General features: G+C 40.5%; 1 protein-coding gene and 1 long non-coding RNA gene across 2 annotated transcripts in view; both read left to right on the top strand.

The window, feature by feature from the left end:
• MED27 (mediator complex subunit 27) overlaps positions 1 to 24358 on the top strand; it is a 94219-nt gene extending 69861 nt beyond the window's left edge. The window contains exons 5-8 of the mRNA XM_080403042.1: positions 5904 to 6011; positions 12382 to 12423; positions 21179 to 21256; positions 23861 to 24358. Of these exons, the coding sequence (XP_080259168.1) occupies positions 5904 to 6011; positions 12382 to 12423; positions 21179 to 21256; positions 23861 to 23995 (363 nt within the window). The 3' untranslated portion in view covers positions 23996 to 24358. The remainder of the gene's footprint in view (positions 1 to 5903; positions 6012 to 12381; positions 12424 to 21178; positions 21257 to 23860) is intronic.
• On the top strand, positions 12431 to 12826 carry LOC308069915. The gene is made up of 2 exons (XR_013930557.1): positions 12431 to 12560; positions 12591 to 12826. It is a non-coding gene; the product is annotated as an uncharacterized lncRNA (long non-coding RNA).
• Positions 24359 to 25965: the final 1607 nt, after the last annotated feature.

Below are 25965 nucleotides of genomic sequence, written 5' to 3'. Positions count from 1 at the left end.
TAGTGGTTTACTCCCTTGGAGATACTAGCTACGTTTTGGGGCGTTTAAGGATCTCTTGTGTGAGCTGGATCTTGAGGAATCACTTCTGCACTCATAGTGGGACGGTTGTGATTGCAGTTTTTCTCGAGGTGGAGAACCAGCACTTAAAAAGCATTAATCCAGCATTTGAGGTCACATCTGTGGAGGCAGAATGTCTTGAATCAAGAAAGTATGTGAGCAGGGGATGGCAAGTAAATTTTAAATTATTCTCTGTTTGTGTAATATACAAATGAGGAAGATGAGGAAGAGTCTTTTGATGGGAAAGTGAGCGAGAAAAAGTAGAGAAAGACCTGTGAGGAATGTCCTCAGCTTTGCCCCCTCCACAGGGTCACAGTGCCCCAGGGTTGCTGTCCAGTCCCAAAGGTTCACAGGTCTGTGTTGACATTCCCATAAATTTATATTCTGCAAGATCAGCCGTAATTTTCATCCCTGTAAAATTCCCAGTGTGTTATAATTTAAAATGGAAAAAAAAGAGACAGAATCCATTTCATCATCTGTAGCAATGCTGGGCTACTGTCATTCTTCTGTAAGTGTGTCTGGCCACTGGCAAAATTTGTCTTTTTAACCTTTGAACGATATCCTGTGCCGGTTTGTCACCCTATTAAGACGATATGCCATGTTACCAAGGGAGAGGATCACCATCTCATCCTTAATATGATGAAATCGTTTTAAGTCCTTCATTTATGTTGACTTTTTATCGTGCACTATTGCAATTAGGTTAGACTAATGAAAGGTAAATTCCATCCTTTAGATAAAAAAATAAATCCTTGTAAAGAATCTAATTAGTATGTTTGTTTATTTAGACTCTAATGGCTTAATTGCATCTTATCTTGCTATTTACAAATAGGCATCATTAAAGAATAATGAGCATGTGAGGCAAAGCGCAGCATTTGTACTAGCAGCAGATGAGACCTAGGAAAAAAAAAACCTACTAGTCAAAAGTAAAAAACCCAAACAGCCAGACTTGACAGAACCTTATTTTTCAATATATATATAAATATGATTTCCAGGCATTGTACTGATCAGTAAGATAGATACACAAGTGGGAGGACAAGCTTATGGCTGGCTGTATGGTGAGGAGCTGCATGGCCTTTTGCTGGCTGCATGTACAGCTTGGTTACATCTCTGCTTTCATGTTGCCTTATTATTTTTGAAGGTGTATAAAAAACCATGTACCAACTTGTGCTCCTTTTTATACAAGCAGGGAGGTACCCACGTTAACGGAAAATAATGTTTTCTTTCTTCTAGCTCTGCATTGCAGAGCATCTGCAGCTCAAATCAGCAGCAAATTCCCTGGAATGCTGAGAGGAAATCTGCAGCTTTGGGAATTTTTTGAAAAGTGTTGGAGCATGGTGTTTTCAGCATACATTTTACTAATACCAAACTTTTAAATTAATTTTAAGAAAGAGTATTTCTGAATGTGTTTTTTAAATTGCTTATAAAAGGACTTTTCATGTGGTATTAGTCTCAGTGAAGAGGCAAAATTAAAGGGGGGCGGGGGCGACTTCAAGCTATTTCCTCCAGGCAGAATTCTGGCATGGTAAATTAATTTTCATCCTTTTCATTTTGTCAACTCATTTTGGCCGTGATTCTGACTTATTTGGAGAGGTATTCTTTCTTTTCCAACCATAAGTGATGTTAAATGGGAACTTTTTCAGCATTCTTACAAGAAATTATCTAAGCCATTCTCACTGATTATTCTGTTTCCCCCCCCTCCCTTTCTTGGCATACAGTGTCTTGTCATATGCTCTTTGAGAATTATCTTGGTGATAGACAAAATATTTTTAAAACTGGGATATTTTGAGAAGATTTTTATTTTATATATCTTTGTCAGAAAAGCTGCATAATATTGCAGATTTCAATCAGCTGCCTGTCCTACCTTCTTCTGGAGCTTGCCATTTTAGGAAGCAGGGGATTTATGAATAACTTTACTGTCTGAATTTAGTATACTTTAGTTAAAAGGGAGTTAGAAGTACATTGTTATTACACAGACCAAAACAGAAGCTACAGAAGTATTTAACTTGCAACTGTTCCATTTTCAGCTCACAGAACTGTGGGGCATGTTTTTTCATTCATATTAATTGAATTTTAAAGTGACCTTGTACATGTATTGATTTGAATTAAAATTTTCTACATCAAGGACGAGTTGGCATATATCCTTCAGGCAAAATACTAAAAAGCCAAATGCTGTCTTAACAGGATATCGACAGAAGAAGTTGAAATTTAATAGGAGAAGTTGGCTTAGAAAGGAAATTGTTGCCTTTTTGTTACAATTGAAAGGTATCTTTTCTGTGTAATGGAAGAAGTTTGTTTCCGTTGGTATTTGTGGGAATGCAGGGACATTTCAGTGGCCATTAAACAGGGACCATCTGGGTGACTCTTTACCTCTAGGAGGAGAGACCTGCACTACTGGAGCTCAGAGTAGAATTATCAAATTACTTTTTTTACCAGAGCCATTAGCTTTTTATTACCTCCTTTCAGGTAATCTGTAGGGACACAGTTGTGTATGACTATAGGTGTAAATTATATTCCATAAGTAGATCTTTTCTGAACAGGGACTCCGGTTAGCTGAGTTGAGCCCGTATTGAAAGAAAATGGTGTGCTGGAAAATGTGATTTGTAAAATACAGTTGAGGTGACCAAAAACATTAAGTCCTGAAAACAATTACAAGTCTTGATTATTAAAGGGCGGGGGGGGGGGGAAGTGCCGGTGGGGCGGAGAAAGGGTATCCTGTTTATTGAGTATAACACAGAATGTGCTTTACCCTGAAAATAGCTGTGGAGCATACTTTTGGCTTCCAAATCTAACAACATCCTCCAGTCTAGTGACAGGCTGTTGTTCATTCTTTGTACTACTAGCCTCATTCTTTCAATGCTGTTAAAATGATGAACTATAATTTCTCTGAGCTATGCTTAGTTACAAAAATCAACTGAAAGTCCTGATCTCTTTTCCAGCCAGTGCAGTATCTACAGGAATCCCGTGTCAAAACAACAGTGGCACAAAAGTTTTCTGCTTCAGTGCAAGAGCACTGTAAGAGCTAATCCCAACAACCTGGCCAAAGCTGCTATGTGTTCTGTATTTGTATTACCATGGTGCCTGTGTGCCCCTGCTCCCAGAGAGGACCCCCTTGCACTAACCCTTGTGTAAGTTGAGATTGGAACCATAGTGCCTTCCTCGGGGAGCTCGTGGTTTAAGACACCCCTCTCAGGACAGGTTTACACAGCTCCTTACGTGTGGGAGACAGCAGAACCCTGCTTTTTTGGCATTCAAGCGAAGTGGGTGGTCGAGGCTGCTGTTCTGGACCAGTCTGCAGAATATGACCTTTCGGTGCTGTGTGATGGATGATAGCTGGGCTCTGAGCTGTGACAGGTTCTGGAAGTGTGGAGTGAATCATGGGAAGGGTATGAAAACAGATGACCTGGGAAGAGGCAATGAGCAAATGCAGAAGCATTTTTGGAAGATTTGTACTGGTAAATCTTGTGGGAAGGTTTGAGGCCAGCAATAAGTATACGCAAGCACACTGGAGTGCCAAACATGGGATTTTTTCAGCTTGTTACATTCTACTGTTCACTCTGAGGATTTTCAGGCATGTCCCACACAGGCTTCAGATCAACTTAATCCATTTTATTTTTTTCTACCTGGCAGCAATGTGAGATACCATGCATGCAGTACGTAAGGGAAGGGGAAAGAAGTGAGCATCAACTAAAATGTGTGAAGGCAGTGGAGCTAGAAAATATTATACATAAAGCTGGGTCTGGGTGTTTGTAGGGTAGCCTTTTTGCTCTTCCATTAAGAAGACTTGTTGTTTAAAATTTCTTATTTTCCTCCTTTTAATTTTACTGTGTAGGGTTGATGACTGACATGAAGTCATAAGACTCAGTTCTCCCAGTAGACCTATGTCCTAGCAAATTGCCAGTCTTACTAAGGTAGAAAAATAAAAACCTGTTAACTCTAAATGTGCTGACAACTTTTTTTCAAAGTGACTCCATTTCCTCATCTTAGCAGTTATGACAAAACTGTCTTTCTGATTCCAGTGGATGATCAGCATCATAAATGGGGCACCTCTGGCTTGTGACTTTGTATTTTTAACTTGGTTGATACGGTGAAAGGTGCTGAAATGACTGCCAGTTTCCTTTAATTGCAGATCAATTAGGTCTTATTACAGAGTATCCTAGCAAGATACTACATGTAGACCCAAATCCACAGCTCCGGATATCGTAATATGGTGTTCCATACATGTTCAGAACCCCCTAATCTATTGTAAGAAGGTAGGAATCAGAAAAAGCCAGTCATGGTATGTGCATGGCTCAGGTAGAAGTTACCCCCCTTCAGCCTGGAACATTTTTCTTCAAAAATTTTTCTGACCTTTTTCTTTTGTGTTCTTGCCTAGCAGCCTCTCTTTTTCAAGTCTTATCATTGACTCGTCGTTTTTCCCTTCTCATTTCCCTGTGCTCTCTCATGCTGTCAACTTGTTCTTCCCTGTTGTGTAGACCCTTCTCTCCTGGAGTTGCTTTCTCCGTGTCCCATGCCAAAGAGTTGTCATCATTTCTTTCTAGGATTTGTGATTCTACCCTGCCTATACAGTGATTATAATAAGCAATATTTATGGTAGTTTGGGTAACTGTTCTGCAAAGTTCTGTATCATCACCCCATTCCTACCACCATTTGCCCTCCTAACCCTCCTCCAGCATGATGGTCCCTGCGTCAGCTTTGAGATGGAGTCTTTGTGCTAGATTTTGTCTTCCTCCTCGGTGGGGAGAAGCATCTTGGCACTTCAGACTTGACCTGCCCTTTAGTCTCTTAGTCAGCATCAAGCTGAGGTTACTCGTGTTGCAACAGGGTGGTAGGTAGGAGTCATTAGCAGAGGTTAAAAAGGAAAAAGAGGTAACAAATCTATAAAGATGCATGTTGACTGATTTCCTTGGGCATGGATTTGTCTGCTGAGGTTAGCAGTAAAAACGCAATTGTTCTAGTGTGTGTTAATCCATACTGAATGAAATAGTGGAACACAGTAGAAAATGAGCCGCTGCTGGTTGGGGAATGTTAAAATGACCTAACTGTTTCTTTTTTATCTCAGCTTTATGCTTTTGTGGGTGAAGAAAAACTCTGTAATAATCTCTGTATAACAAAACACAAAGAATTATTGTTAGACATCTTAACAATATTGGAGTGCAAGTTCATCTTTGAAATGTAAATTGATTTTTAGATTAAAATGCCTTCATTATTGCATTTTGGTCAATAATACAGTTTAGGCTTATTCCGGTTGTTATGCTCATGACTTACCCTATATATTTTTCATGATACTAGTTTTATTCTTTACACTTTACCACTTTCACAAAAGAAAATGAAACCTTTGAAAGTGTAACATTTTTACTTTTTAGCTATACTTCCCTTCTAAATTTTTTGTTGGACCTAAAATATTTTCCATTAAACTCATGGCATGCTTTTAAAAGCCAGCATGAAAAGAGTGATTTTTCTTTCAAATTATTTTTCTCTAAGTGGCCTTGTATTGGAGAGTATCAAATACATCGAAAATAATCACATTCGCTCATTGTTTTTGACAAGTTATTGAGTTGTGGTGTTAATAAAATTGAGAGAGTTGCTTGGCAGTGTCATGTCTACACAAGGGAATGCTGTGAATTCATACATTTTCAGTTGCAAATGAACGTTTGTTTGTTTTGCACTTTATGGTTTTATCTCTTCCTCATAACACATACTGGTTTTAGATCTTTTATTTTGGTCTGTCTATAAAATATTGAAAACTGAAATTGCATCAGCTTAAGCTGTTAACTTCATGGTCTTATGAATTCAGACACCACCAACTCTCCTTCAGCTTGTTTTTGTCCTTCTCCTGTTCTTCACAGGTTACCTTAGGAAAAGTGTTAAAAGTGATAGTGGTGATGCGGAGCCTCTTCATTGACCGGACGATTGTAAAAGGCTACAGTGAAAATGTCTATACTGAAGATGGCAAGGTAGGTTAGTGTATATCCAGCAACCTTAAATTTTATTTTTATCTGGTATTTAAAGGACAGAGAATTCCAGGAATCCCATCACAAGTAAGCTAGAAACATAAAACTGTCAAAAGACTCTGTGGATCTTTTGCAGAATGCTCTGGTTTACATTTATCATACTTTGCCTGGATTTTTCATACCCAAATGTCTGACTTCTTTCTAAGCTTTGAAGCCCTTGCTTGAATTTCTAATTTATCACCTTAGACACCAGTTGCCTTGTTAGTACTATCTGCTGAGAAAACATTTTTTCAGTGTACCAGTGCATCAGTAGCCCAAGGTTCAGATTTCTCTTTTTTGAGAGCCATTGGGAAATCTTGGGCTAGTTTTGTGCTCAACTTGATAAACGCAATGGTGAGACTCGCTGGTAGGTAGTCCTCAATAATTTGCTTGTCCATAATAGCCCACCTTGAGCAGCGGCTATTCAAGCCAGTGTTACCTGTTTCCACAAGCGATTTGTTTAATAAACAATTCACCCTGCTTGAACCTTCCAGTTTCTTCTGCCTGCACAGGCTCCATATGGCTCTCTTTAGCACATCAGGAGATGGTGACGGGACCTGATGGCCTTCAGCTCAGCTTCTTTCCCTTTTCAGGGTGGAATTGTCTCTCTTACCGAGACATCCGCCAGAACTCTCCTTTGCCAGTAACAGTACTAAATACTTCCATGTTTCACATTTTCTCTCTGGAGCTTTCTCTTCTGATTATGAAGCCTATTAAAATAAAAAGTTCATTATATCAGGATGCGTACTTGGCACCCATAGGCCATGTTATAATGAGGTGAGACTTCTTTTCCTTTCAGAAGTGGTAACTGTGGTTTAGCGCACAGAAGCATGTTGTGTGCTGACCCAGAGTTCAGCGGCTCTGAGCTTGAACCTCTGTTCTCTAGAAAGGGCCAGGAGCTGATGTGCTGAAGTAAATAGCACAGATGTATTTCCCAGGTGAGAAATTCTCGCTCGAAGGGCGGGGGATTGGCCTAAGAAGTAGTAAAATAGAAATTGCCTGATTTTGATTTGCATTATTCAAATATGCAGGTTTAAATACTGCTTTGCCGCAGAAGCAGCTGCACTATACTCCCTGTCTATTAGCATATAAATACAGACTTGGAGCACCAGCCCCTCTTCACCCCAAGTTCTGATGGGAAGTGAAATGATAGTCTGCCTAAAGAGCTCTGGCGGTGCTTGATGGATTCCTGTGTCACACTTAATTTGGGTGTGCTCCTTTCCTCTGATGAATCCAGTTTCCTTTGAAGCTCCCTTGAAATACAGGAATGCTATATGTGCTGAAAAGCATAAGTAAAAGAGTTCCTTTCTGAAACTCGGCATCTGGCATTGGGCTTCTGTTTAGCTCAAGGTTGACTCTCTGGAGAGCTGTGAACTGTGTCTCTGCCATAGTTTGCTGCGAGGGGGAGAGCAGGACTCACCGAGGCCAGCTTTGGGCACAGGGTACTAACCTTTGTCTGCTGTCAGTGGGGAGCCGTTCAGCTTCTCCCGAGCATCGGTGCTAACACCTGGCTTATTTTCTTGCTTTAAGCCAGTCTGCAGGGGAGTCTGTTTTCTCCCGATTTAGCTTTCCGTGTCCAAAGCCAGGCTATGTGACTGCTCCCACGAGACTGTGTGAACCTGTGACCTTTACGTGGCAGTTTGCTGTTCCATTGGGCCATCCCAGGGCTTTTGCAGACCTGAAGGTCTGCGTTTTTGGAATAAATAGGACCATTTCATTTGTCTTAAGTAGAATTGGACTTGCAGCCACTCTAAATCATGAGTAAATTTGGCTTGGAAGCTTGAATAAATGCGTAGCTTGCTAGTTTTGCCAACTGGAGCACATATTGACAAACAGTAAGCTCCCTCTTTTTCACTAATTAACTACACTGGTAATTGGAGAACAAGAATAAGATTGTGCTCTTGCAATGATTCGCTTTCCTTATTGTGCCTGCTGGGAATGAGCGATTACAGTCAATTGCAAACATAGTCCATTCCAATTCCTTCCCTGTCACAACAGATGCTGTTGGGGAAGTACTCCAGTAAGGTTTCACCGTACTATTCCGGTTTCTCAGTTTCTAGCATGATAGAGGGAAGAATGCACCAGCAGTCAGAAGAGACACAGAAGAGTAGGAGAAAGATCAGCAAGTATCATCATTATTAAATAACAAAAATACAGAGAACCCTCAGGATCCACAGTAGGAGGTGATCGTTTTTCCAGAGAGCAGTTTACACAGTAACTGCTGATTTGGGGGTTAGCTTATGTATTCCTAGGAAGCATTTAATATTTGTAAATAGCAGCGGTAAGATTAACTAGGTGATATCGTACAATATGGCATCTTTCGTCTTTTCTGTAAGCAATGTTGGAGAAGGGACACTGGCCAAGTCGTCGTGCTTTTTTACACTCTAAATAGCTGAATGAGGGTCCGTCGAGTCATCCTCCTAAGTGCACGAGTCAAAGTCCTTTAAGTAACAAAAGTGAAATTCAGTGGGGGCTGCCCTCCAAGTAGAGCGGGGTTTGGGGCAACTAAATATATTCAGCAGTATTCAACAAAAGAAGGAATGGCTATTGTCAGGAGACCGGACGATCGCACAGACAGTAAGTGAAAAATGGCCTGTGCACAGAGGAGGCCAGTGATTTTGCTTGTAGGTCAGGGGAGCAGTCATTGATCTCTGAAAGTGCAACTGTTTTAGCAAATTTTGCATTACTGGGAAGAAAAAAGGAAGAGATGAGTGCAAGCAGCACAGGTGTTGATGGTCTTCTGGTCCATTAACGTCGGGCAATTCTAGAAAAAACCAAATATGGGTGTTTCTCCTAGTCATGGAACTGTGCATGGTAGCACACTAGCAGTTACAGAGGAGAGCTGACAGTGCGGTGTCCGGGTTGCTTTAGCTTGATGTGTGTTTGTACGTTGTGCTGTGTAGGTTGACAGGTGCTTCTGTGAAAACTTCACGTGGTTTCTGCTGTACTGAAGTCTGGTTAAATTGGGTACTCCCTCTCACGGATTTAAATACTTCCAAAATTAAGGTGAAAAAATAGAAGTCTTGCAGTGAGTAAACGTAAGACACTATGTTTTGGGGGGTTATTTTCAAGCTTTGCTTATACAAAGAATCATTGCATTTCTTAAGTGCTTCATGCACTTCTCTCATGAATTATTCACAAATGCTGCAGAATGTCTTTGCCAAGTTGCCAGCTGCATAACTTGGACATTTTTGGTGACACTTTGCAAAAACAATAGGTGAGATCTGGCAGCCTGTGGTGGGTTCTGTACACTGATCCCTCTGCAGTTTCTCTTGCTTGCCGTACTAACCCATTGTGTCCACCACATACTGATGCATTTTAATTAGCCTCGTGGTTTTAGTGATGGCACTGTGCCACCCTTAATTTCAAACTTTGACACACTCATTGTGCATTGAAATTTAACTGTGGATAGTAATTAATTACTAGTGTTGTCCTGATTCCTGAATAAATGAAGCTATGCAGCTCACCCTTGCAGGGCAGGTGTATTGTCAGCTGAGCCATTAGTAGCCCTAGTCTGCCAATAAAAACAAAAACATATTGGGATTTTTCTGGCATAACAACACCATGCCTTGCATTGGATGCGGAGACCAAGAACCACCTTGACAGGGCATATTTAGAGTGGGTACTTAGCATTGCTGCCTAGCCAAATTCCTATTTTTGCATCTGTTAGACTTAACTAAAGCAACATAAGTGTCTCTGTTGAATTATCGTGTTAAGGAACTTGGGTTATGTTAATGCTATGGCTTCATTAATTACCCCATATCAATAAGAAAAGGCAGCTTTTAGCCTCCTAGCGTAAGAGAGGAAAAGAAATAGTGGTATCAAAGGAAAAGCTTCAAAGACAGGCAGAGCTGTCTCTCGGGTAATTTCTGATCCCTGCATTCTTTCCACTTCAAAGCTGGATGTGTGTGTGTTTGGGTGAAGGGGGGGTTGAATCCGATTTCTCTAATAAGTGTTGGCACCGGACCTGTTTGATATTAGATGCAGGGAACATTCTGATTTGTTATCGCCTTTGAAATCGTTCAGACGACCTTCAGAAAATGGCCTCTTGTTACTTATGCTGGGGGTGGGTGGGGAGAGTGGGGCGCTGGGAAAAAAAGCCCCAGTTTAATTCTCATGCAGAGGATGCCCTGAAAGTGTGCTTTCAGCAGTTTTTTAGTTACAAATGTGTGTCTTGATTGAAAGTGAAAAGTTGAAGAATAATAGACCTATAACGATACATTCTTTAATCTGCCTCTGCCTTAATCCTCAGTTTCAGGGGAAAGGTGGGCAGTCATTTAGGATGTATGCATGTGGTTGGGGGGGGGGTGCCTTTTTCTTTTTTCTTTTTCTTTTTTTTTTTTAAGTTGGAAAACATCATGTCTGTAAGACAGACATTCATTACTCTTCAGCTTTTCAATCTTCATGCCAGCTAATGAAAATTCAGAACCTGTTGGATTTATCTTAATGCACCATCTGAAGTGGACTTTTTTTTTTTGAGTCTAACTAGAGAGGATCACATACTTCGTTTGATCACTAGAGATTAGCAAAACCATATATATTCTCCAATTATAGCAACTCTGTCTGCAGTCCAAAGAAAGCCTTAAATTAGATGAAAACAGTTTTTTAAAAATGTGCATTGATTTTTTTGTTTTGAAACGTAGACTTTTCTAATATGGCGATGCAATGCTTCCTTCCCGCCAAGGAAGTTATTACGGTGTAATTCAGGTGTTTATTCCAGTGTAAATGAAGCTCAGGTCCAAGTCCAGGCTGAACCGCTGCTCGTGGACTCACGTGTGAGTGGTGTTGGTGTTCACACTGGCTGTGAGGGTGGAACCAAGAGGCTGTAGTTGTGGAAGGTTTGTAGGTACATGCCTCAGGGTGCTTCTGTCTTCATCTAACCTGGAAAAAGCACTGAGACATCAGCTGCATTTTGTCTTACGGCAAGGGCAGAGGTACTAAGCCATGAAACATCTGTCCCAAAGTGTTTTTTGAAGTCTTTAACATTGCCTCCTGTCTAGACTGTGAGGACTGGGGATTCAAGGGTCACTTCTGTACCAGTATTTAGAATTGGGCTGCTTAACGGTGTTACTCTTAAAAGAATGGGAACTAGAAGTTCAGTGTTCTGAGCATTTCTAGCAATGTGAATTAATTACTTGGGTTCAGCATCCTTCCCCCTTTCCTTCTTCAGCCACCTCTAATCTGTTTTACTCACTTCATATGACTTCTTCATGTCAGACTCTTTCTGTGCCTTTTAAAAGACTTGTAATTTCAGCTAGGACTTATGGGCACGTAAGACAAAATGAAAATAATCAGTTGTACCTTACAGTAAAAGACATAATCCCCCCGCTGTGAGAAAACGTGTCCAACCATGTTACCAAGCACTAGAGGAGCTATACCTGCTTCATAAATTCACTCCAAAGAAATTATTTTCTTCTGTCTAGACTAATATTCCTGAGGCTAATGCTTTCCTATGCACCTTTCCTATGACTAGTTTTGTGCATATGAAATGGTTGAGTACACTGGGATCTGCAGGGGAAAAAAAAGTGATTTGCAAGTCTGGGATTGATGGAAGTTCCTCGTTTTGCCTGCTGCTTTTCCTTGACAGAGTACAAGATATTCCACAGGACTGGGCTAAAAGAGCATTAGCATCTCAGTTGAAATTGTTTAACATGTGAGCCATTTGGTTGTTTGATAAGGACAGCCTTACCTTCTGGTTTCTGGGGCTAATAAAACTTATTTGAATTTTGTTCTTTTAGTTTATTGGCACATATTTAAGTCGTGGATTTGTGCAGTTCTCTACAACCTTAAACTTCTTTTAGTGTGATTTTTGTCTGCAAATGTAAATGTACTTTCCTAAGGGATGTTTTATTTAGCCCCAGTAGACCAATGCTTTGGCTTAATTCCGCTAAACGTTCTTTGTGTCGTTTGTAACTGAACCACTTATTCAGACACAAGACAAGCATAAACGTAGTAAAAATGCCCTCATTTTAAAAACTGACTGAAGCTGGTGATTATTTGCATAGATCAGCCACAACCCCATACAAATGAAGATTTTGCTGTTTTTAAAGTGAACACATTAATGCAACAGGTCTTGTGCATATATAATTATTTTTTTTAATTTAAACTGTGATGAACTATGTTCATTCTTCATTGCAATACAAAGGAAATCTTGTATCATTAACTCCCTTTCTTGGATTGCAACAGGCAATGGGTCACAATAGTGAATACTGAGAAACATGTGCCTGTAGATCCGTTTGCCAGGGCTTTTAATTTGAACAGCTGCTTAGCTTCTTTTTCTCCCTAAAGCTTCTTCTTTACATGTACTAATATATAATTATTTTTTTTACTGTAGCTTGACATATGGTCTAAATCCAACTATCAAGTTTTTCAGAAGGTAAGTCTCACATAATTTCTCCCTATGTAATGTGTATAGGAGATGTGGAGTTTATGTTTAATATCTAGGCCCTTATGTAAAAGAATTCAGAATTTATTCCTCTGTCATCACAACTTGCAAATAACAAACAATAATCTGTAATAATGGAAAACTGAGTAGAAGACGAGCTTGCTTCTGCTGTTACTGAATTTGGATTTATGCCCCATCACAGTTCCAGTCTATGGTTTGGAATAGGAAATTGGAGATTATACTACTGTAACCTTAAAATTTCATGGGGAATCTTCAAGCATTCTTTTTTTAGTTTGAACCTTTGGGGGGAGAAAGGACTTTTTCAGGTTCATTTGGATTTTGTTTAGTTGTTTGCATTGGTTTTGGTTGCCCCCCTCTCTGAGGACCTGAGTTTTAATAAATCAGTAGAACTCACTTCACAAAATGAGCTTGGAATTTTTTTCCATGGCGTTATTTTGCCTGCTTCTCTTCCCACGGTGGTGTAAGCGAAAGGAGTAGCTTACTGAAATGAACGCCATTCCAGAAAGTAAGGAAGGACCGATGAGAGAACAGGAGCAGTAAGTTAGAAAATTACTGAGAAGGTTAAAGTGTATTTTGGAAAGATCTGTATCTTGCTATTTACTAGACAGGGAAGAGGAGGTTTCTCTTTGAAGGCCTCTTGTCAAAATGCTGTAGGTTCAGATTGATCCGGGTTTAAATTCCGGTTTCCTTACCTTCAAGCTACAGTTCAAGGAGCTGGAGTCTCCAGCTGGTCCACTAGCTTCTTTTCATCTACTTTTGTTGTTTATGTAACAAATGGGGGTCAGGGACTCGAAAGGGCATAAAAGCAGGGGTCGAAAGTATGGCATATTGGCTGTATTTGTGCATCTTCTTTCCAAGTTTTCAGATGCGCTCAGAAGGGAAGACATTTGACCTATGATATTAACCTGCTAGAGATCAAACAACAGTTTTGGGGGAGGTTGGTTGCTCTCCCTCTCTGCCTAGCATGGAAGAAAAAATTCTGCTGCAGTTGATTCTTCACCCCAGAGATTAGTGGATTAAATATGCTTTCTTTTTTTTTTCTTGCTTCTCAAAAATATTTAGTGTCAGGTAGAGTAATACAGCTGGAAGTAAAACAGCATATATCTTAGTAACTTAACAGTATGCTTTAAAATAGATTTTGCAATGAAATAAATTTAAGGTTCTGTAATTAAGTGCATCATCTCAATTTTCCCATGTGCGTGTTTGGTTGTAAGCTCGTTTGGGCATAAGATTGTCTTCCTGGCTGTTTTGGCTTAGAATACCTTGGAAGGGTTAAGCCCTATTGCCGTAATTTGTGCTAAATGGTAAGAAATCGTGAGGGTTTTGTTATCTAATTGTCAATATGCAAGATAACAGAGTAGAGTAAACGTACAGTTCACAGTTGAGGACTCGGGGAGCACGAATACGTAGAGTAAGTTTCTCTTCAGGTCCAGGAGATGGCCTTCAGACCAGAAGTGGAAGAAATCAGTGAGAAAATGTGAAATGCCCCTCTTACTGCTGCCGGCGTGGCTGCATTACAGATACATTTGCATCTTTATTCTGTTCCTAATTCTCTAAAATAAAGTGGTACAACCTGAATGTTAAGATCCTGTTCTCCAGTTCTGTCTTGGTAAATACTACCAAATGTATTAATATTTACTAAAAAACGCCAGAAAGAAAAGACTGCAGGGGAAAGGGTTACCTGTAATGGGTTGAACAGCTGTCTGCATTTTATTTTTTTTATACTATTATACAATTTGTTGCCAGCTTTGTCACTGTTACCGTGGGCCACTTAACCTCTTCTGGGGATCGGTTTTCTGCTCCCCATAGGCCGGGGTAATACTTGCTGACTTCACAGGAGCTCTTACTGACTTGGTTGCATAGTGCTCTCAGATTCTTGCATGAAAAATGTGATAGAAATGCAAGGTGATGGTACTTTCTGATCAATACATGCTGTACTATTGAGCTGATGGTTAAAGAAGTTAAGGCTAGGACCTAAGTCAAGTTTTCAAACAGATGGTAGAAAATGCTGTGGTTCAGCATAGTAAGTTTTCTCTGCGGTGCTGTCTTTCGTTTGGTTTTGTCTTTATTCTCTGAAGCTGCACTTGTATCCATGTGTAATACCCGGGACTAGTGATTTAGCAGTAGTAAAATGAAGTAAATAAAGCAGTGTTAGAGAAACTATTATGCTCTGTTATCAGTGTAGGATCTGTACTGCAGGATCTTCAGAACAAATGTTTTCATGCCGTTAAAAAATCATCAGTAAATGTGTCGGAGCACATCTGAACGTTCTTGAAATGTGTTTCTCGTGGCAGTCACCAGTAACGCGATACAGAAGTGCTGCACTGAGAAGGAAAAACACAGATGAGTAACTGCTCCCACTGAGGAGGCTGGGTAGCCCTTTCAGCTCTGCTGCCTTCAACTGTAAAATCAGTCATCCCTCTGAAGGGCAGGGCCACTTCGCTTTAAAAGCTGGTCCAAGTTCTCAAACTCTGTCTTCAATGATAATATAACAACATCTGGAGCTCATAAGATACCTGCCTGTGGTAGCTGCAGGGCTGTCAAATTCTCACAGGGTTGCAGCGTGACTTTCTAGGTTAAGGACCAGAGACCTCTGATCTTCAATCCAACCCTGTCAAACAAAGCTAAATTTGTCCTGACTTTTTGTTTGCAAACGTTGGCTGTGTCAGCAAGCCTTTTCTCTCTCCTCCTTATTAGGCAGGATACCCGAGTGTGTATAATTTGCTGGGGGATGGCTCCCGAAGGGCCCATTACTGGTAAAGTGTACAGTCATTTTCTAGGTTCCCTGGAGACTCCTTGAATCTGGTCCTGGGGTGAATAAGCTTTATAGGCATTGAGTCCACCAGCGGGGTTAGATTCAGAGAATGGAGCAGGGAAATGAGAGAGGGAAAGACTGAAAGGGCAAAAGCACAAGGAGCAAAGAAAAGGTTTTTCAGACTTCCACGTTGATCTGACATTTAAACTCCACAGGAGCGGCAACTGTTTTGATCTTAAACCTCCTTATTTTAACACCTTGCTGCTCTTGATCCACTGGTGCAAGAGGAGGAACAAAACAGGAGATAATGGAATATTTGGGGGCTTAAATCTCGCTGAGAAGAAGAGTGTATGTGAGGGCTGCATTGTTCCAGGTCGCTGTGCAGAGGATTAAAAAAAATACATATTATAGAGAATGGTGCAGTATTCATAACTCTGCATTCAAAAAAGAGGCAAAAATGCAGAGTAGTGGAACTGCTGCAAGTGGATCAAAATGGGAGATGGTGCTAAACATTGTTTCATTTCTCAAGCTGCTCAGTTAAGAGCAACATGGCAGGGTTTGTTGTGTAATAATCAATTTGGCTGTTTAAGCCATCTGTGTAGGCTTTAAACCCATATTTTTCATTCTGACCTGAGGATCCCATTCTTATTTTCACCTAAACAGTCTATCAATTTTAGCATGCTGCAGACTGCTTTGTTTTGGCTTGATATGCTTCTTCCCAAGGCACGTTTTGACCTCAACTTTGAGAAGCTGTTTGTGCCTATCCAGCTGTTTGTGAGCTGCGTGATCCCAAAGCGACGGAACTTGGGAGCACAATTTTCACCACTACAAGGGCACATAAGTATTGTAATGTATGAAGATGTATTCTTGTCAATAATCTGAGAATAAAATCACGTGCAGGATGAATGCATGCATGAGACAGATATTGGGCTATTGATGATGTCTGTTCAAGGAGAGGAGATGGACTGTTCCAGGGTCACCTGCATGGTTGCTCCTGTGCGGGATCAGTACTTGGCCCGGTTCAAAGACTCCTTAGGCAAAACAGAATTTTTATGACCCAGTCCAAATAAGCAGAACAAGTGAAAAAAAACCCTCTGTGAGCTCTGAAAACAAGTGATAAATTTTACGCCTCAGACTAGTGAATTGGGAGTGAGGAAGGGTTTGTAAAGGATTTGTGTGGAGTTCATCAGTACCTGTTCATAGAGGCACCATCTGTCATCCTTCCAAGTGCCTCTTGGGCACCAGGTTCTGTGCACCAGATTCCCTCCAGAGAGATTCAGATGTGTTCCTGGAGAGAAGATTGAGTAATGGCAATCCTTGGAAACGAACAAAGGCACTCATTTCCACACAATAAAAGGTCTAAACACTAATAAAATAACAGCCCTGTTCCCACGCTTTTTTTTCTTTTAGTGCTGTGATCATCCTCGAGAACTTATTGCTACAGGCTACTGTTAAGGCCATGAACTTAGCAGGGTTTAAAAAAAAACAAACAAACAAAAACCCGAACAAAAAACAGAAAACTTCCAGGGGGTTTAGAGAATCCCTTTATATTAGATGGAGTTGTCAGTGCCATACTTGAGGGAATAAACTAATAAGTAAGTGGCAAGGAAAGTTATGACTCTTAAAGGAAGTTTTGCACCTATTTTTGCAAAGCATATTTACTGGCAGCAAGATAAGGTAGGAGAAACATCTTCTATAATGTAGTCGTGTGATGTTTGTATTTTTATGGTTTAGTTTTTGTGCCCTGTAGCTTCATATGTTTATGGACCATACGTAGTCTATGGTGGGGAAAAACTGTGCCATAGGTGTTTGCTTTCGTGCCCCTTATTCCAGTTAGAGGAAGCACTTGTTCAGCTTCCTCAGCCTGTGAATTGTAGAATGCTGGTTGTTTGGGTTTCTTTTAAATGAATTTTCAGTTTGGGGAATGCTATGTGACTAACAAGTATCATCAGGGCCCAATAATGCCATTTTTTTTTGGATGTGTCACCTTTGGAAAGCACATTTCAGCAGAGCAGTACCATCAAGTGGGTAAAGGCATTCTCTAGAAATGAGTGCTGCTGGCTCGGTTGAGACAAATAACAGCAGCTTTGTTTTCAGCTTGCCCCTGGGTGCTGGTCTCATGAGCTATTTATAACTTGACGGAGCAGGCAGCTGCAAGAGGGAAGTCGGGAGCCCCCAGCCCTCCGGTGCCACAGAGCAGCAGTGTGGGTGCAGCAGGTGGCTTCCTGCCACGGCCGGTGACCAGGCAGCCCCGCTCGTCTGCTTGTTCGCCAAGAGTGACAAGTACATAGGATTTAATTTGCACAACGTCGCAACAAAGATTAGGTTTGATCCATATCAGTCTGGTTTGTATTCCTGATGTGTACGGTGCCCCGGATGGGGGAACAGAGGTGCATGTAAGAAGTTCATGGTTGTAGTCAACTTGAATTTGGAAGCAAAAAGGAAGAGGAAAAGAAAATCTCAGGCAATATAATTAGCTGTTAACAAGAAGGGAAGTTTTCCTGTTCAAATTGAGTCTCTTTGCCAGATTCCCACCCCCCTCCCATGTAACTGAAGTCTCTTTTGCTCCGTGTCAAAGTCCTTAGTTAAACAATAGCTATTTTATTTAGCAAAATTATGTGTCAGGAGATTGCCTTGTCTTGCCTTTTTTGGGGACAAAAACTCTTTTCAATATATGAATTGTGAAATACTGAGCTTTTCTGCAAAATCTCTTGAAAATCTATTTCAGGGTCCAGAGCAACAGCTATCCCAATCAGTGTGTGCTCTCCTGAATATGTTCCCATCTAAAAAGAGGCAGGGAAATTAGAAAGTGACTGATAACTTAGATAGCACTAGGTAAAATAGAGCAATAAAAGTGAAGTTAATAAAATAAAACTCCAAAATGTACAAGATGTCATCCTCCATCCAGAATAAATTAGTTTGTGATTCCAGCTTGGCTGGAAGAAAAAAACGTGTCCCTTAAGCGAGCTGGCGCATATGCCGTTTGTTTTGCTTTGCTTTGGTGTGGAATTGTATCGCCATTAGTAAAGCTGAGTATTGATCTTTTTTTTATTATTTTTTTTTTTTATCTTTTTTCCCCCTCCTCTTTTCTTCCCCCCCGCCCCCCTCTTTTTTAATCTTGGCCAGTTTGTGCCCTCTTTCATCATCTCTGTTATCTTGGGGGGGGTTAATTCTTCCTTCACTCCCGTGCACTGGCCAGTTTATCATTTGTCCAGCTCTTTTCTGTTTGACATCATGTTCTCTGCTGGGCTGAGGGGGGGGGGGGGGTGTCATTCCCCTAATCCTCTTCCTCAGATTTGACACCTACTTTGATCTTTTTTGGAAGCACTTTATTAGCACTTGCTTATGGTAGAAATCGCCTCCTTTTTGTTCAGAAAACATTATTAGTGTTCTAGCAATGCTGGGATGGCTTTTATCTCCCTGTGGAATCTCATTAGCTTTACATTACAATAGGAACAGCATATGTGCAACTTTGCCAGAGTGGCCAGTCAATTTAAATTTGTTAATAGCAGAATTTTTTTTTATAGCAACTTTCTTCAGTGCCAACAGAAAGCAACTTTGTTTTTCAGGAAAAAAAATATTACAGTTTGTTAGAAGTAGAAATATAGCAGAAGGAGAGCGGCTGCTCATAAATATCTTCAGAACTTTCTATTCTTTGACATGTCTGGTACTATCCTATAAAAGCACCATCTTAAAAGAAAAAAAAATCACGTAGTAGGGCTTGGATTGTAGTCATTTCTGAATACTACATGAGATGTGTTTTAAAAGAAATTACTGATTTGACTTATGCTGTGCTATTAATGCACAGTTAATCATGTTGTTTCTGATTATTTTTTTTTCCTATGGTAACATGTAAGTGCCTTAAGCAGGCTGAGGTCCATTTTGTGAATATTTTTGCAAACTCACCAGAATGTGCATGGTCCCAAAAGTTTTCCCTGCCAAATGTCAGAATCACATGTCCTTATTCACACTGAATGGGGCTTCTTTTGGAGTTAGTTGTGCACGAATGATGGGGAACAGAATTTGTTTCTAAAATTGTAGTACAACTTAAACTGGATTCAGTGTAGGCCAGACTGATTTGATGTAGTGTTGTGCGGAGGAAGTTTGTATGGTGTGAATTAGAGCCTGTCTGTACATAGATTTATTCAGGAATATATCTTTTACAGCTTCACCTCCCTGAATAGCTTCAAGCATGAGCCTCTTTCTCCAGTGAAAGTTTGAGTGCTTCAGCACAATTCACATTGCTGAATTAGACTGACTACAAATCGGGAACAAGTGGAGTTAGCTGGGAATAGCAATTGTAATTTCCGTTCACACTTTGTCTTAGTCAAAATGTCCTGTAGTATATGGACAAACCCTGAGAAGAGCACTACTTCTCCACGTTAAATCTAGAAAATACAATTTAATCACTAACTAGACAAGGACGTTGTTTGTTGGATGCTTTGATATTACCAATGAGGACCATTAATGGATTTACAAGATGTGAAAGAGCTCTTGGGGTTGTGTTGTTTCGAGTTCTTTAGTAGTCCAGCTCAAAGAATTTTGCCAATAGTTTCTACATTGAGCCTAGAACTTCTGAGTTCTGGACAGCGAGTTGTTGACTGGGCTAGTAACTTGGGAAGCCTGACAGGCTCAGTGAATTGTATTCACAATTAGTGAATTGTATCACGGCTGTCAGAAACTGTCCCCTTCCAGAGTAATTGAAAAATAGTAATAATTAAAAAAAAAAAAAGCAACAAACAAACACCTACCCAAAACTCTACCGAAGCGTTAGTTCTCCCGATTTTTCTTTGACTATTCGTGTTATTATAAATCGATATTTTATATGTATCGCGTCTAGCAGTAATTCCCAGATGTAAGATCTTGTTAAGGCCCCGTCTTGGAAATTAAAAAGCTTTCTATCAGAAATCTTTCAGTAGTGCAAGTATTTATCAAGCATAATCATGTTAATCGATTCCTGGTTTCAGAGGAAATGAAACGGAGCTCGAAGCCTGTTTGTTCAATGTAAGCAAACTGAAGTAGGACTGTAAGAGTTAAATATTTTAAGGTTTCCCATTTGTCTCCCAAATCTCCCAAAAAATGGAGAGGAGCATACTAATTTTTTCTGTTAAAATGCATTTTCAAATTGAGGTATTTTATTCTGGTGGTTTGGAATTATTTTTTTAAAATAAAACAGACCAAAATCAAAGCGTTGAGTTTTTTGGAAGTCATAACCCTTATGCTGATATGTTAGTTTTCCAGAAGTATTTAATTTAGCTACATTATTGACAATGATTTTTCTTTTGTTGAGCAAATCTGCATAGGTTGAGAGAATATATTGTCTATAGAAATGCCCAAAGCAAATAATGAGAACATAAGAAGAGAGGACCGAAGTGCTTTCCTCTGACATAGTTTGTTTAGTGACTTTCCTTCTTTGTGATTTCACAGAATACATGGGATTTTAATCACAGAAGCATAGATTCTGCTCTTACGCTGTAGGTATTTGAAAGTTAGGCAAATTATTTGTTATGGATGCTTCTATTTTATGTGGTACAGGAGATTATTTTTTTCCTTTTTATGGCTGGGTTGGTAGTTCAAAGTGGGAAGAGAAGCATTTTAGTTCAGTGTTGTTCCATGTGGCATAGAGCTGGATGCCTTCCTCATCACTTGGCTCACATTAGCCACTGGTTTGGATTCTTCTACCACGCTATTAGGTTTTATTATGTTTATGAACTTCAAAGGTGTGTTTGATTTTACTGTGTGCATACAGTTATTTATCACGATTGCTTCAGCTGATTCTTGTGTGACATTGGCAGAGGGAATGGAAACTAGCTGGCAAAAGCTACTCAAAATTACTTTGAGAATGTCTTCACAGTCATGTAATCCTTGGTTTGGACATCCCTGTGGAATATAGTGTTTTCCTGCAGATAAACACTGCTTTGTCCGAAATACAGAATGAATAAGGGTGTGTTCTCCTTTTGCCTGATGCAGGTGACAGATCATGCGACCACTGCCCTATTGCACTACCAGCTGCCTCAGATGCCAGATGTGGTAGTTAGATCGTTCATGGTAAGTGTATTGGAAAATACATTTTCCCACGTAGACTTCAGCATGCTTGCAGTGATTGACATCAGGCAGTTCCGATGCAGTTGCAGTTTCCCCTGTTTAAACAAGCTTGGCAGTAGAGCTTGACTGTAGTTCTTTGTATCCCATACCTGGACAAGGATGAAGAATTCGTTCTGATTACCCTGGGGTAATTGGTGTTGGAAGACTGAGCTGTACACGGTTCTTCTGTCACAGGTCTCACTATTAGCTTGATGATTCCAATTTGCAAAGCTGGGCTGGCTCATCTCTAAAGGCAGTTGGAAAAACTCTCTCAGCCAAATTCTTTGTTATGGCCCAGCTCTTCCACACTGTTTGTGCTGTGCAGGGAGTTGAGTTGTGGACATAGACAGTCTGCTCCGCTGGAAGCTCCCCGGTAAGAAGAAATTCCCTGTTAGTGTGTTCCAGCTGAGGCAGCTTGCTTGTCAGCTTGCCCAGTATGGGAAGTGAGGTGCGTTAGTTGGAGAAGGATGGGAGGCAGCAACACAATGGGGGAGAGTCCATTTTGCTGTGTCTGCTCTCAGCCCAAACGTTGTTCCTGAGGAACTGCTGGTCCTCACCCAGCACAACAGCAGGTGGTTTTGAGAACTGAGGAAAGGCTTCCTGAACTATTCAGCTGTTTTCTTACCGAATAAAGTTAATCAAATACTACCCTACTTTGATAGGCAGATTCAAGTTTATTGCCTTTAGTTCAGTTTGTATTTAGAATTGTATTTGTGAAATAAACTTGCATATAAGCAACCCTGTTAACCAGAGGGTGAGAACAAGGGTTTATGATTTGGAATTCCTTCTACCGGGATGAATTTTGGCAGCGGAGACTTGCTGTTCTCTCTGCTGCGGCCTCGCAGAGGAGGCTTTTGGGAGAGGTTTCCTCTGCAATCCAGACTTTTCCCTTCATTTACGTCCATTCCGTTAGCCCTTCACCTGGAGCAATAGAATTGAGACCTGTGGAAACAAACATCTCATGTTGCCATTCACCGTATTTAAGTGTGTACAGGAGCACTGGTTCTTTTTACATCTTAAATTCCCGCTGTGTAATTTCAGAACAGTCAGGCTCCCTTACTTGCTGTGCTGGCTTGTTTGTTTAGTAAAAACGCCGCTAAGATGAGAGATTTGCAAAGGGCTTTTCTCTTGGAGTGTATCTTAAAATAATAGGTTTTGAAAGGTGAAAGCAGCTTCTACTGGTCAAATCCATGTTCGACATGTTTCTGAAAATTAATGTTTAATAAAATGGGTAGCACATTTGTTTAAGCCCTGGACCTGCCTTATTGATTTGATAAAACACTACTAAAACTTTTATGAAAGCAAAACCAGATGTACACCAGGAGCATCAATATGTTGCTCCTTTCACGTGTCAGTTGTTCAATCCACGTGACAGGGTGTAGTGAAGCCCTAATTTTCTGATGGGAATAAAGAACGCATTTGGCTTGTTGGGTGTTTTTTTTTCCCCCTGTCAACAGGTGTCTCAAGTGCACAATTTAACTTCATTTACCTATTTTTGTATTATGGTTCAGAAAATTCAATTTCTCTGTAGTGCAAGCAAAGCCCATCCAAACTGAAGTAAATAACAGCAATTTACTTGTAGTGTTCTGTTGCCCTTGTCTCCATATTTACTGCTAAACCCAGAGAAGATCTAGTTCTTTAGGAGGAGAGTTATTGACAGCCAAAAGTTTGGTTGCTATAGAGAAGGCTCTGGTGAAGATGGAAGGATTTGTTTCAATAAACTCATCTGACCTCTTCTTCAGAGCACAATTTTCTCTTATCGATGTAATTCAATAGGACTTTAAATGACAAGATTCATGTGCATCCTTCACAGTATAAATCTGCTGGTCTAGGTGGTTTTTAGTTGCGTATCTCCTTGAGTTGGGAATTGAGTTATGTAGTGCTCATGGCTATATATGACAATGGGAACCATCTACTTCAGAGGCAGGAGCTTTACCTAGGAACACCTGAACTTACTCTGTGGTGTTCAGCACTAGCCTTTTTAAAAATATATATTTATTTATTTTATCTATCTATCAGTGTAATCAGATTTAAAATGGTACAGTATTTTTATGACCAACGAGTATTGATTTTCAAATTGCATTAGAGAGGAAGTTAGTTAGCTTGCCGTGAAGGTCCTTCTGTCTTCAGCTGTGAAGAGTTCAGACTGTTGCAGTGTGATTGCAGCAGGGGTGTGATAGATGATCATAGGAAGAGACAAACCAATATTTGGTTGAAGAAGGTACCCATCAAGAACAATTATATTCCAGTAAAAGTATGAGGAGCATTACAATACTTGCCTTCCGTCATGACTCTAGCTGCAAATGCCTCCTCCCCAGAGCACGTGAATTTCTACTAACAAATTTGCTTAAGTGACTAGAAAAGCAAAAGATGATTAATAAAGTGGGAATTCAGCTATACAGTGACCTTGTAATCTTCAGCGTGTTTCTGTTTATAAAATCACTGTATACCTCACTGGGGCCTCACCAAAGTACATTGTCTGTCCTTGCTATCACTGTTTGACAAGAATGATGACAAAGGGGAACGTCCGTATCCAGTTTTCTGAATTTCTCTCCCTTTTCCTTTTAGACCTGGTTAAGAAGTTACATAAAGCTGTTCCAGGCTCCATGCCAGCGCTGCGGAAAGTTTCTGCAGGATGGCCTGCCACCCACGTGGAGGGATTTCCGAACACTTGAAGCTTTTCATGATACTTGCAGGCAATAGTAGCCCAGCCGTTGGTAACACGAGTGAACAATCAGTTGTGCTTGTAGTAGAGCTGATGGTTTCATGGGTGGTTCCGTTCCTGAACCTTTCATCCTGTGCTAAGTAGGGAGGTTGTGCTGGTAACATTTGACTCTTTTCAGCCTGCAAGGCACGTGTCAGACTGATGCATTTTGGAGAACACGGTAAGAAGCTGTGTATGATTGCTTGATGCTTCCGAGCTGAAGTGATGTGTCTGGGGAGGTCTGGCAGTGATCATCGTTATTGTAAACCTTAATGAAAATATCTGTGCACAGTTTGCGCTTGGTGACAGAGTTTACAATGTGGAAGACTTTTATAAGCTCAAAATAAATTTTGTATTCCAGAGTTTGTGCTATATATTTCATTATTTGATCAACAAAATCCTTGGGTTTGCTGTGGATTTTTCAATGCTGCTCTTTTTTTTTTTTTTTTTTTTTTTTTTTTAGAAATACTGGAAACATTTAAACATGCATGCTGATGTGATGGGGGTGGTTGTTGCAAGGCTTCTTATCTGACTGCTGAGGGTTTTTTTTCTGGAAGAGATTATGGCATTGATTAAACATGGAATTTCAAAGGCCTGTGGCAGCTTGGAAGATGCAGTGTACTTTCTAAAGCAGGGGGAAACAGATGTTTCCCTTTACTAAAATTGTAATGAAAAATGCTAGCAAAATCTGTGTGTATTAAGTGGTTAGAAAATGTGTGATGAGCAGTGACAGTGTGTATAATTCATCATGGTTCAGAACTGAAAGTAGTAAAACAATTCAGCCCTAAACACAGCTTCTGCAGTGCAGAGATGTACAGCATGTTTCCTAAATGATTTAAAATGTACATGCAACATGCCAGCGAAGAGGAAGATCCCTCCCAGGAACAGTTGCACTTGGCATAGGTGGGAGTATTCGGCTTCTGCGAGCCTCAGCCATCATTATCTTCGCCTAAAGACGGGAAGGTCCCTAGTCCCGTCCCAGCTGAACGCTCACTGCCCTGGGGCTGGAGCAGGTTAAGTGTCTTCTCTGGTACTTTCTTGAGGCCTGTGAGTTTCATCTGTCATCTCCTGATAGCCAGTTTGATTGATTCTGCTGTCATTCCCACTAGCACACTCTTGTTTCTTTTACAAGCCACAAAGGCTTGGGTAATAAGGTTGCTTTTGGGAGCTGGTAAGGGGAGGTCTGGAGGAGCTTTGTCACTCAGTTAATTTTCAAATAAATCGACACTAAGGTACAGTGCTGCAGGCTAATTTTTGAGCTTCCTTCTGCCTGTGTGAAAAGCTTCTGTGGCAGAAAGGAAAAATGCTCATCTCGGAGGCTTTGGCGGTGGCAAAGTTTGGTTTGGTTTTCAGCAAGGAACGCTGGGTGAAGTTAATCAGATTTAGTATAGAGAAGGGGATAGGGAGGACACAAAAATGGGGCAGGAAGGGGAGGGACCCTTTTTTTGGCAGCTGATTGAAATAAGGGATTCAGAGACTTTAAAGCACTTGTTTAATTTAATTTGACTCTACAGCATTTATGAAACAACCTGTTCCTTAGCTGTGGAAACTGAAAAATGAAGAAGCTTGAGTATCACCCTATATTTGCATGATACTAAGTTAACTGTGTTTGCTGGTAACGTAAAAGACTGAGCTCCCAAAGGCAGCAGCTTCTTCCTGCGAGGACAGCGTGTGATGTGGGAATTTCAGCTTTCTGGCTGTAGAAATCTGTGCAAGACTGGCTCATATAAAAGAGGAATTTGAAAGAAAATACGTGTTCGTGACTTCCTTTGGAGATGCAACATTGTCTATGAAGAATGAGCATATTCTTCTTTGAGGGTGTTGGTAAGTGAGATCTGATGCTTTTTTTTTTTTTCCCAACTTGTTTTGGTTATTCCTAATCACCAAACAGGTGCATTGCCGTAGCAGTGGGATAATGGCCATTTCACACCCAGCTGCAGTGGAGTTACCTACTGAAAACTTTCCGCAC

This window comes from Falco punctatus (genome assembly GCF_963210335.1).
Source record: "Falco punctatus genome assembly, chromosome: 9".
NCBI lineage: Eukaryota > Metazoa > Chordata > Aves > Falconiformes > Falconidae > Falco > Falco punctatus.
Note: the sequence above shows the minus strand (reverse complement) of the source record. Positions and strands in the feature narration are given on the sequence as shown.